Source organism: Lontra canadensis, unplaced genomic scaffold (genome assembly GCF_010015895.1).
Source record: "Lontra canadensis isolate GAN:19392208 unplaced genomic scaffold, GSC_riverotter_1.0 scaffold2, whole genome shotgun sequence".
In the NCBI taxonomy this organism is placed as follows: Eukaryota; Metazoa; Chordata; class Mammalia; order Carnivora; family Mustelidae; genus Lontra; species Lontra canadensis.
In genome coordinates, this window is record NW_022630996.1 from 4,548,650 (window position 1) to 4,560,926 (window position 12,277).

The following is a 12,277-nucleotide window of genomic DNA, read 5'->3' on the forward strand; positions in this document are numbered from 1 at the left end:
AAATGGAATAGCTGTGTCACAATTTAGTAATGCGCAAAAACAGCAATGCATATTTTAAAGATTTTTTGATCAGTACTGTCAAATCGTCCTCCAGAAAGGTTGTTCCTGTTCATGTCAGAACTGGAATCTTTGACCTTGGCTCTGAAGATAGCAAAAAGACCGGGAAAGAATGCTTCTAAATGGGGAGAAGTAAGAGGATCCTGAACTAGAAGCAGAAAGAGAGCAGGCCAGTGTTGTGCCTCTGACATTCTGTGTTTCTCTCGTGCTGGAAATAACCTTTAAGACAGAATGGGAACCAGGACTGATTCCTTAAAACCTGGGGTGCCTTTTGTTGACTGGATTTCAATCATTAGGATAAACCCAGCCTTGTACAGCTGTGGCAAGGGGAACAGGAGCGGGGTTTGTATCCATGTTTGGATATGGATATCTGGGTTTGTATCCAGATGAACAGTGGGAATACTGGAATCAGAGAGTACCCCAAAGGGAGAGCGGTTTCAAGTGGGAAGGTTGAGCAGAGCTGGCCCCTTGGTGTGTTACTTCCTGGGCTGGAAGTTCCCATCAGTGCTTTCCCTCCACAAGCAGAAGGGACTGAGTGGCGCTGATGTAGTATTGGAAGCCGTTTCTTCTTCCTCTTCCCCTTCCCCTTCTTCTCCTTCCTCTCCTCCTCCTCCTCTTTCTTCTCCTCCTCCTTCTTTCCCTCCATCTTTCCATGTTCTTTCCTTCGCAGCTAGACAATATATTCCAGAAGGGCAGAAACCACATGATGCTCCTTTGTATAACCAACAACAGTAAATATGGGGAAAAAATACTTGCTAATTCTTCTCACTGTCAAAATAAGGTATCAGATCTGGCCACAAATGATACTGGATGATTAAAATCTCAGGATACCTACTGACGACTCCCTCTTCTCTCTCATGCTTTTATAGATGCAGAATGGATTTTTTTTGTCATGCACAGAGACCAAAGATCAGTTCTCTCTCCATAATTCCATCTCCCAGATCTACAATTAGATTATTATCACCGTCTCGCACATCTTTCATCTGGGACTCCACAGAATGTGGTGGTTATCACCCTAAAATTTAGCTCCCCATTCAGACTATACAGGGTTAAAAGGTGCATCTATGAGACTTGGTATTTTGTCCTGTTACATACCCACACCAGGGACAGTGCCCTGCTCCCTGCCCAACCCGGGAGGGACATGAAGGCAGGTGAGGAACACACAACCCTGGGTAAGCATTTGCTGTCATTGGTGCTGACCCCATCAGCTCTCTCACACTCGGGGTTTGTGGGCGCTGCTTACACAAGAGCCTCTGGTCCCTTTCTTGTGTGACTTTTCTGGACTTCACTTCCTCCCTGCTATACTATAGTACTTGACCCCGACCACATAGATCACTCCTTCTTTCTCTCAATCTCTTACCCACCGCACCCTTGGTACCTACCTGACCCCTTCTGGCCAGCCAGAGGGCAATCCTCCCTTCTCTCGACTGCTTCCTGACATCCATGCTGTCATTTGTCAGAGGAGATCATCGCACAGAAAGTTAAATTGGATATAAAACTGTGCCGTCTAGTCAGTCTTGAATCCTGGTTTTTATTCCCCTCTAGCTGGGACTGAATTATCTCATTCTACTCTCCCATCCCCAGGCAGGCCTGGAAGGATCTGCACCAACCCCATACTTATCCCCGAGTATCCAGAGAGCGCCCAGTACAGGAAAGCTTAGCACACGATCCCCTCGCAGAGACTCCGCGATCTGTTTGGGTGGACAAAACAGCGCACAGGAAACGCAGAGCAACCGAAGCTGTATCCAATCACGCTCGCGTTTGTGTCCCAGATGAGGCCCCAGGAAGAAAACAAGTGTTTGCGGAATTTGGCGGCCAAGGCCCTTCATCCAAGCTTTATTGCACGTCCCCCGCGCGCCGCCCCCCCACCCCAATCCCGCGCCTTTCTCGCTGGGCATCCCCGAACCCGGCCCTCGAAATCCATCTACCAGAACCGGAGGGCGGGCTCTGGGTTCTTTCCCAGCGGTCCAGACCGGGGACCGAAGGGGGACGTTCTCCGGGTCTCCAGCACCCCCAGACGCCAGCCCGGCCGGGACCGGGCGAGGAGCCCCCGCTCCGGCCACGGACACGGCGGGCGGAGGGGAGCGCCGCGAGGTGCGCGCGGAGCGCGGCGGCGGGGTCGAGGGCAGGGGCGGGGAGGCGCCGCGCGCAGCCAATCCCCGGGCCGCCCCCTCCCCGCCGCCGCCAGCCGAGCCGGGGCGGGGGAGCCAGGCGGCGGCGGCGGCGGCGGCGGCGACGGAGGCTGCCGCGGGGAGGGATGGAGAGGGGAGGGGGGAGCGGAGCCGAGCGGAGACAGCCGCGGCGCTGCAGAGCGGCTGGGGCGGCGGCGCGGCTCCCGGTGCTGCCCCCGGCGCCCGCCCCGCGGCGGTGAGCGCCCGGCCCCGGAGGCGCCCGAGCCATGGGCTGCATCGGCTCCCGGACCGTGGGTGGGTACCGCGGCGGGGCGGGGGCGGGGACGGGCGGAGGCAGGCTCGGCCCGCGCCGCTCCCTGACCCCCTCCCCCACCGCCCCCCGGCGCCCCCCGGCCCCCGCCCCGGCCTGGCTCCCGCACTTTCCCCGCGCTCGGCTCTCCTCCGCGCTCTCCCCTCGCGCCTCCGGTGCCGGACGCCCTCCCGGCTGCTCCGCTCCCTCGTCTCCCTCCAGCCTCCTTCCGCCGTCCTCCCCCCGCGCCGCGGTCCCTCTCCATCATCTCTCCAGCAGCCTCCTCTCGCTACTCGCGCGTCCCCGCGCCCGCCACCTCCCGGCCATCCGCCTCGACCCTGCCTCCCCGCCCGCGCCTTTCTCCCCTTCCATTTCTGGGGCAGCCCCCTTCCAAGGACCCCCGGCCCCCGCCTCGGCCCCCGTCCCCCCGCCTCCGTCTGTCTTGGGTGTTTTGCTCCCACCTCTTTCCCTCTGTCTTGTTGCCTTTTTCTGCCGTTTCGGCCTCCCCCGATTCGCTTTGTTCACGTGCATCTTCCCTCCAGGGCGGGGGCGGGATGCGCCCGGTGCCTCGGGGAGGGGAACTGGGTCCACGCCCGGAGAAAACGGGGCCGGGCTGGGCTGGAGGAAAGGGCCGGGGGCGCGGGGAGGAGGCTGGGGGATTTAGAGGGGCGGACTGGGGTGGGGAGCCCGCTCCCAGGAGGGTGGGGCAGGCCGGCCGGAGGAACGGGGTCCAGCACCTGTCGGCGGGGGCTGGCGGGGCGGGGCCGCCTCTTTATTTACCTTGGACTGGGGGCGGGCACAGGCGCCTCCTAAGTCGTCTCTCCCCTCAGCCTTTGCCTTGCTTCCACCCCCTTACCCCCCGCCCCACGCACCCACTCACGCTCACAGCTCCATGAATTAGTCCAACCCTCTCCCAAACCCCCCAATTTTTCCCATTCCAACTCCCAATTTCTCCCGCCTACACGACCCAGTGACCTCAGGCTGAGAGAGTAAATCGTATTATTATTACAAACAAACTCACTCTCCGGAAGCCTGATTTCTCTGAGACCCCGTTTATTTCCATGGATACTCCCCTCCTCTGCTTTCACCTCTTCCTGGGGTTCTCTTCCCCCCCCTGCCCCCCCCCCCCAGCTCTGACTCAGCTCTCCCTCCTCTACAAAGGCCACCCCCCTCCTTCTCTGCCCTCCTCATCCCTCCTCTTCTCTGCCCCCTTCCTACTCTCTACCCTAGGGGTCAATTATTTCCTCTTCCCTGACAGCCACAGCCCCTGGTCTGACCCATCTCATCACTCCCCTGTAGCTCCAAGGGAGAGGGGCTCACTTAGGAGGGGGCTACCTCCTTCCCACCCATTAACCACCATCCCTTTTGCACTAGCTGTGTGGATTCCTGCTGAATGCCTCCCCATGCTTAAGCAAGCCATCTGATGGTTGAGTCCCTTTCCAACTGCCCAAGGGGTTCTTCCCCAACCTCTCAGGAGAGGCACCACCCTGCCCTCTTGCCAGCATCTGCCTTGGCCACAAGCTCTGGCTTCACCTGAACCATTCCCAGCCTCCTCTGCCCTCCAGCTCTCCAGTCCGCCCTCAAATCCTGTCCACCAGCCCCCTCATTATTTTTTGTCTTCTCCTTGACTTGAATGCCTATTCTTTTAGGTCCTCTTTTTAAAAGTCCCCTTCTCTTCTCCCCCTGTGCCATTTTGCTCCTATTCCATCCATGGCCTGTCTCCCACCAGTCAGGGCAGATGATCGCATCTCAGTCTTTCCTTTCTCCCCTCTCACCATTTCTGAGTGAACATACCCAAATCCTGCCTTTATCCCTGCCAAACCTGCTTCCCGCCAGAGAGATTCACCAACTCCAAGATACAAGTCACAAAGCCCACATATAGAGAAGCTTACCCCTAAAGAAGTTGTGCCCTTATTTGTGTTAACAGAATGGATGAAAGGCACCGTTCCCATATACTCCCATATAGAAACCCTCAAAGATTCCTCAGGACAGGATAAAGAATGGTTTTCCTGGTAAAACCCAACCACTGACTCCTCCATTTAAACAACAACAAATAAGGATATAAACACTTTCTCTGAGTATGCTATTCTTGGGTGAGCTCAAAGGGAATATTCTGGCTCAGCATTAGGGTTTGTCCTACCAAAAATTGGGGAAGAGTAGGGACCAGAAAGGAATGTACTTTCAGAAGGAGTGGGAGCTGGAGGGAAGGGAGGGTTCTGGGGGTCTGCCCCTGAGCAACACTCTGCAACCCTGGAAGGGTCTTTTGGGGGGGGATCGGCAGGGGGTGTTGAAGGTGGAGCAACTAATGAGCCTGTGGCTACTTCAGGGAATGAGGTGATTGCAGTGGACTGGAAGGGCCTGAAGGATGTCGACCAGATCCACATGGACAGCACCAGCTCGCTGCACGGGAGCAGTCTCCACCGGCCGTCCACTGAGGTGAGACCCCATGCCCGGCTGCCCCCTAGCCAAAGGAGTTTGTTTGTTTTTTGTTTTTTTTTTTTTTTTTTACATTTTATTTATTTATTTGTGTGTGAGAGAGAGTGAGCGGGGGAGGCACAGAGGCAGAGGGAGGAAGCAGGCTCTTTGCTGAGCAGGGAGCCCAAAGTGGGACTCCATCCCAGGACCCTGGGATCAGGACTGGAGGGGAAGGCACATGCTTAACTGACTGAGCCACCCAGGCGCAGCAACCGAAGGACTTTTCAAAGACCCCAGAAACCCTCATGAACAAAGCCTCCCAGCTGCCTGATCCTTGAATTATCTTCCTAAATTCCAAGGGAACAGCCCAAATACTTCTTCAGACTGACACTTTTAAGGAACATTTCTCCTGCTTTCCTCAAAACACAGGCCAAATGTTCCACATTGAACTCCTAATCCCGTAAATTAAGCTGGGGAAAAACCTCTCTACTTCACACACTCCTGGAAGTCCCTGGAATGGGGGGTGGGGTGCGGGCTACGTGCATTCCTGGGAGTGCCTGGGATCCCCACTCCATTTGCTCTCTCCTCACAGCAAAGCCGGACTGATTTCTCCTGGGACGGCATCAATGTGAGTGCAGCCAGCCCTCCCCAGGGCACCCTAGCTCCTCTCCCTTATACTCTCCCTTGATGTGCCACAGCGGGCACCATGAACCTCACATTTCCTAAGGATTCCCCATATTTTCAAGGGCAGTTGTGGGATAAGCGTCCTTGGGACTCCTGGGCATAATGTTTCCCCATCACCTGCCCTAACTCAGACCCTTTCTCCTGGAAGCTCTGAACTCCTCTCTGCCCCTCCTCCACGTTCCCTCTCCCAGCTCTCCATGGAGGACACCACTTCCATTCTTCCAAAGCTGAAGCGAAACTCTAACGCCTATGGCATTGGGGCCCTGGCCAAGTCATCCTTCTCAGGTGAGACTCCTGACCTGGGGATGCATCCAGACAGGAGAATACTTATGCGCTCCTGGTCTCAGTCTCCTTGCTCCTTGAGGCCTAAAGAAGACTCCTACCCCTGACCTATTTGCCCTTTCCATCAAGCCCTCCTGTCTAGGCTGCCCATCACATGGAGCTCCCGCATCGGATGGAGTCCCATGGGACTTGGGTGGGGACACGGGGTGGATCTTGTATGGGTATTGTGTGCTATTCTGGAGGATGTGGAGAATGTCTGGCCCCTCAGGGATTTCTCGCAGCATGAAGGACCATGTGACGAAGCCCACAGCCATGGGGCAAGGCCGGGTGGCCCACATGATTGAGTGGCAGGGCTGGGGGAAGACACCAGCCATTCAGCCACAACACGAGGCGGTGCGCCGGGATACTGATGCCTACTCGGACCTCAGCGATGGCGAGAAGGAGGCACGTTTCCTAGCAGGTACTTATTCTGGGGACCCTCAAGAGACATGTTTTCAGGATGACTAGAGATTGACCTTCCAGCCCAATCCCTGATGGTAGGATTGGCTCTGTCCATATGATGAACATAGTCATAATTTCCCCATCAGCTCCGATTTCAAGTACTTTGACTGATTCGGGTAGGTGCCCTCAAACTTATTTTTATTATTATCTCAGAAATTAAAGAGAATTACATGGGACTATGGGTCCACCTGTTCCAAATTCCTTCTTTCCTAAATGGCAGCACTATCAGTATAGATCAAAAAGGCAGGGGCCTTCAACTCTGAAAGACTTTCCTTCCACTCATGTCTCTTGAGGAAAAAGAAGAAAAGGCAGTGGGAAGTCCCTTCGAGACTTTGCCCCTCAGCACATTGCAGTAGTGGGTTCACTTACTTGACTCATTGCTTATGACAGCCCCTAGAAGATCAAGGAAGCTTGGTGAGGTGAGGGTGGTAGACAGAAGAGGTTTCGGTTCAGGACAGTGGAATCCCTGCAAGACAGGCATATGGCGTGATTACAGTAAGACAGCTGGGAAGAATGATAGATCTGGAAGAGAAGGGAGGTCTCTCTGTGCTGGTGCCATGAAGGTAGAACTATCAGCAGGGAGGGGGGAGACAAACGTGTATTCATAGGGGGTAGTCTAGGGCAATTGGAAATGTAAGCTTCAACCTACAGCTTTGACTAGAATGGGGACCCACAGATCTACCCAGCCTCCCTAGTCTGCCCTCCCTCCCTTCTCCCAGTTGCTGGAACTTTCCTCTTGATACCACTGTGGACCTACAAGCCCATGGTGCTTCCTTGGGGATTTTCTATTGAAATTGAGCCCCCTCATTTAGTTTCCCCTGTCTTTGATGACCTAGTACTGGCTAATATTCTTAAAACCGTCCAAAGAGAAACTTCTGGAAATTCCTCATTTAAATCCCTTTAGATATCTCACCAGAAGGACCCCCCCCCCCACCAACTCTCTCAGTTTAGAATTCTTAACCTGACCTCTGGAAGTTCCACATGGTTTTGCCTTGTGTGGGGGTTAGTCTGTGCTATCCCATATAGTAGCCACTTGAATGTGAACTTGAAATGTGTCTGAATGGAGATGTACAGTCAGTGTAAAAGACCAGCTGGATTTCAAAAACATGTATGAATAAAATAATGTGACATACCTTGTTAATAATTTTTATATGGATGACATGTTGAAAGATAATCCAAGATATATGTTGGGTTAAATAAGATATGTTATAAAAATTAATTTCACCTGCTTCTTTTATGTTTTCTTTAATATGGCTGTGAGAAAATTTTAAATTGCACAGGTGGCTTGCATTGTATTTCTAGGACAGTGCTGCCCCCATGTCACCAAACCCTGCACGTTTGTCTAAGAGTTCCAGAGGTATCTCGTGCCAACTCTGTTTCTTCTTGCAGGTGTCATGGAACAGTTCGCTATCTCTGAGGCCACACTCATGGCCTGGTCTTCCATGGATGGCGAGGACATGAGTGTCAACTCCACCCAGGAGCCACTGGGCTGCAACTACAGTGACAACTACCAGGAGCTGATGGAGAGTCAAGGTGAGGGATGGCCCCTCCGAGGTCTGAGAGGCCTCCCCGACTTCACTGGTCTCCCTCCATTCCTGTGGGCTCCTGGTTCGTCTCAGCTTTCCTTTTCTCATCCCTACGCTGTTGCCCTCTCTATTCAGTTTTGTGGGCTGTTGCTGCCACCTTCAGTGTTCTGTGACCCTGCTGACTTCCCTGATTCTCTTTACAGATGCCCTGGCTCAAGGCCCCATGGATGGATGGCCTCACTCCTATGTGTCCCAGGGCATGTACTGTCTGGGGTCATCGGATGCCTGGGAAGCCAGCGACCAGTCCCTCATTGCCTCTCCCGCCACGGGATCCTATCTTGGCCCTGCATTTGATGACTCCCAGCCTAGCTTGCATGAAATGGGGCCTTCCCAGCCTGCTTGCGGATACTCTGCTCAGGAGCCTCCACCTTTGCTGGCGTCAGACACGGACTGGGCTCCGGGGATGGGGGGAGTGGACCTGGCAAGGGGCCCTGCCGAGGAGGAGAAGAGGCCATTGGCCCCCGAGGAGGAAGAGGATGCAGGATGCCGGGACCTGGAGTCTCTGTCCCCACGAGAAGATCCCGAGATGTCCACTGCTCTCAGTCGGAAGGTGTCTGATGTCACATCCTCAGGTGTGCAGTCCTTCGATGAGGAGGAGGGTGAGGCTAACAACTAGCTTCCCCCCACTCCACGCCCAGCCTTCCACTCCCACCTGAGGGGCATGGCTGCAACGAAACCCTCCCTACCCCAGCGGCACAGCTGAAACCCGGGCAGAAGACCATGAGGTTACCCAGGAGTTGCCAGTCCTTGCTGGGAAAATGGAGAGCCAGGATGGGATTTTACCCAGGCTTATGCTGTAGAAACCACAGGTCCAGGAACTGAGGCCCAGACCACCAGATGGCCCTAACTTTGCTTGGCGGTAGGCTTCTGGGTCTGTAATGATGAGGCTCCCATGTTGCTCCTAAGGACCAGAGCACAGAGCAGCTCGTGGTCGTCGACTGGGCCTCAGTTCTTCACCCTCTGATTCGTCTTCCAGGAGCCTTGACTGTGGCTGTGGGAATGCCTCCTTTCTGTGTCACTCCTGCTTTTCCTGACTCTGTTTTCTCTGACTGTGGCCCCAGCTCATCCCCACTATGAGGAACAGACCTCGGGGGCTCTTGGTATGGCTCGACGACCCAAAGTTGTGTGCCCTTGGAGGGTGGAGAGTCTGTCCTCGGCGAGAAATTGGCTTCTGAGATCAGGAGTCATGGGGGAGGGGGAAGTGGCAGCTGGGATGCACAGGACACAAACGTGACTCTCTGTACTGACAGGGCCTGCTCAGAGACCAGAAAGTCATTGATGAGACCGAGAACAAACATGGCCGCCTGTTCCGCGATCTTGATTATTCCCTTGTCTGGAAGGAGGATCCAAGGATCTGGGAAAGGGCCCAGCCGGGGCTGGCTGCCCCAGCTCTTGCTTCCGTTTTCTGCCTTCTTCTGTCTCCTGCTCTGGGAGCCCTGGCCCTGAGGGGGTGACACAGAATGCAGGTGTCCTGGCCAAATGGGGAAGCATGAGGGCTGTGTCTCCTTCCATCCACCCTCTAATTCTCTGGAGCTGTTTACACTTTTCTCTTTGCCTTTTCTACATTTTTATAACTTCTTGGGGACTCAGGGTTGAGTGGGTTGGAGGGAGGAGTCCGGTGCTGTCAGGCCCCGGCCAGGGCGGGCTGTTTGCTGAGGAGCAGTGTGGGCTCTCGGGTCCTTTGCCCCTTCTTCAGCTCCTCCCAGGACTCTAAGGAGGGCCTCACAGATGTCCTCCCTCCCTCCCCAGGCCTCTTGTGGAGGAAGAGAGGAGAATCAGAGTGTTCTTCCCTCCAGGACGGGTTACAGTGAGGCGTACGCCCCGAAAGGGCTTGTCCTCTCACTCCCTGTTTCCATTGTGGTGGGGACTTCTGCGTAGCCCTTCTGTGAGAGATCCTGCCAGCAGAGGCCCAGGGGGAGAGAGAAGGACGCCACAGCTGTGGAGATGGCTGGCACATTGCCCCTTCCCACTGCAGGGGCACAGGGAGACTCTGGGTAGAAGAGAGAAGCTGAGAGCTTCACTGCTGCCTTCCCTCCTGCCTCGTGCCGGGCTAAGGCTCCAGCTCCAAGGCCTTGTGTCCTACCCAAACTTCGTCAGGGGTCCCACCTCTTTACCCTCTGCCAGGAAGGGGGCACTGTCACTCTCTCCCAGACCCTGGACAGAACTGCCCTCCCACCCCATGCCCCAGACTTCTATTTCTTTGGAATGAGGAGGTTGAGAGTCGGGGTGTTTCTGTCCATCTGTGACCGGACCCCACCCCGCACTGAGTTCACACTGTCATTCACATGTGCTCTTGCAATGCAGCTGAGGCCAGGATCCCATGTCCTCCAGAGGAGAGGGACAGTGGCTTTCCTGGGGTTGGTCCTTGGAGGACCCAGGAGTGGGCATGGTGAGTGTGGGTAGGGGGTCACCTTATCCACAGCTGTCTCAACAGAAGACCTCTCTTGTGTTTGGTGATGGGACCTGACACAGGAGGGAGCAGGATGGCGCAGAGAACAGCTCTGGGAGGTGGCCCTGCATGCCCTCGCTCGTTGCCCCTCACTGGAGACTCCTCCCCTCCTGCTGTAGGACCTCCGGGCTTTGCATGCTCACGGTTCCCTCTTCCCACTGGTCCCTGTTTCCTCGCCTCATGTCACCTGCTGTCTCAGTGCACCATCTTTTCCCTCTCAGTCTCACACCCTCTTGCCTAGGTTCTGCCCCGAGACCACGGTGGACATCCAATCCAGTGGGCTCATTCATTACAGTTTGCTCTTGCTCAGGGCCTATGGAGTTGGGAAAGGTGGACTAAAGCCGTGTTCTTTCTTTCCTCCCTCCCACCCTCCCTCCCTTCCCAGAGGAAGCTAAATGGTCCCTGCAACAGTGGCTGAAACCTTGAGGGAATCTAGCAGACTTTACTTGTGGAGGGGGCTCGCAGACCGTAGGTCAGGTGGGGGCCTGCATTTTCCATTCTGAAGAGGGAGAAGAGCCAAGGAGCTGGCCTGGGACCCTCTTAGGACTCTTCTGGAGGGAGAAACTGCCTCTCTGGTGCTGGGGGCAGGGTGCATGGGGTTTGCTTATAGCCTATTCTGGGGGAGGGGAGGGGCATGTGCAGGAAGAGGCTATCAGGGGTGGGGTGGGGTGGGGGAGGGTTGCTTTTCCTTTGGGGTTAAAGGCTGTGCAGCACGTTTTCCAACAGTCCTGGAACAGGGCTGTTTTTATATTCTTGTGAATGAAACTGCTCTTGCTAAATGATTTTCCTTTGGTGGGGGGGTGCACTTTCATTTTCGAATCACTTTATTAAAGAAAAATCCAAATCTCCCATTCCTCCCCTTCCACTGCCCCACCTCCCCCAATGACTCCCTTCTTATCCTTGTGCTGGGGGTGGGGGTGGGGGGGCGGCTCTTGGTGAATGAGTGTATGACCTTTTCTTTGTCCCCACCTCTACATCCCATACTCTGTCTTCCAGGTCTGGGAAATAACCATTTTTACGGCCAGTCTTAGCATGTTTTCTTAATGTGACATTCCCACCCCAGGCCCAAGAGAGATTCTATGACATATATTACAGAGAGAATTATATATAAATATATATATATATAAATATCATAGATTATATACACATGGGCATGGGCTCAAATGCCCACTGCCAGCCCCCCTGCCCAGGCTGCACCCTCTCTTGGCCTGGGGGCGGGGGTGGAAGGGACATCCTGTTGGAGAGGGCTACAGGCTGTGTTCAATGGCACTAAACAGAATGTGGTGGCACCTCTGACTATGAGTGTCTTCTTTGGGGGATGATGGAGAGTGGGCACAGGGGAGGGGAAGGAGGAGAATGTCGGAAAAGGAGTACAACTGTAGAACTAGATAGGGACCAAAAGGAGGGAGGGAGGGAAGAAAGCCTTGGGTGTGGAAGCCAGGGCGGCTAGGGGCTCAGAGCACCCAGGACCATTTCAGAGGAAAGACAGGCTAACGACAGGCACCGTATTGCTGATTTGGGGAGGATAAGTCTCTGGCTTCCCTGGCATGGGAAACATCCAAGAGGTTTGCCATCTTGACATTGAACCCCCATCTCCCCACCTCTAGAAGAGGAACACAAAGAACCAGTCTAAGAAAGGCTGGTGTCTGAGTGACACAGTGACCTGGCTGCCCTGAGCCTTGGTTCTTGGCAGGAGAAGCCACAGTGGCAGCAGCTGGAGGGCACAGCGGACCCTGGGGCGGGAGAGGTCAATGAGGACAGTGGAGAGGGGATGTAGTGGCCAGGGTGACCTGGAAACTGGAGGGTGAGGAAGCTGTCGTTGGTGCGAGATAGGATGGATTTGTGCCTGAAGGAGGCATGAGCGTTCGGCAACAAGACACTT

At 55.0% G+C, this 12,277-nt stretch overlaps 1 protein-coding gene and 1 long non-coding RNA gene across 4 annotated transcripts; one reads left to right on the forward strand and one right to left on the reverse strand.

Moving 5' to 3' along the window:
* Positions 1-666: 666 nt before the first annotated feature.
* Positions 667-3,174, reverse strand: LOC116873285. The gene is made up of 3 exons (XR_004383771.1): positions 2,940-3,174; positions 1,440-1,503; positions 667-769 (listed from the first exon to the last, which is right to left on the reverse strand). It is a non-coding gene; the product is annotated as an uncharacterized LOC116873285 (long non-coding RNA).
* Positions 1,954-11,684, forward strand: FAM131B (family with sequence similarity 131 member B). Of its 3 annotated transcripts, none has more exons than XM_032867023.1 (7): positions 1,954-2,151; positions 4,805-4,914; positions 5,486-5,521; positions 5,769-5,862; positions 6,128-6,319; positions 7,750-7,893; positions 8,090-11,684. In XM_032867023.1, the coding sequence occupies exons 2-7, from the start codon at positions 4,861-4,863 to the stop codon at positions 8,560-8,562; spliced, it is 993 nt and encodes a 330-aa protein (XP_032722914.1). In that variant the 5' UTR covers positions 1,954-2,151; positions 4,805-4,860; the 3' UTR covers positions 8,563-11,684. The 3 variants fall into 3 exon arrangements, with proteins under 3 accessions (XP_032722914.1, XP_032722912.1, XP_032722910.1); XM_032867019.1 differs by lacking the exon at positions 1,954-2,151 and adding an exon at positions 2,295-2,483; XM_032867021.1 differs by lacking the exons at positions 1,954-2,151; positions 5,486-5,521 and adding an exon at positions 2,293-2,483.
* Positions 11,685-12,277: the final 593 nt, after the last annotated feature.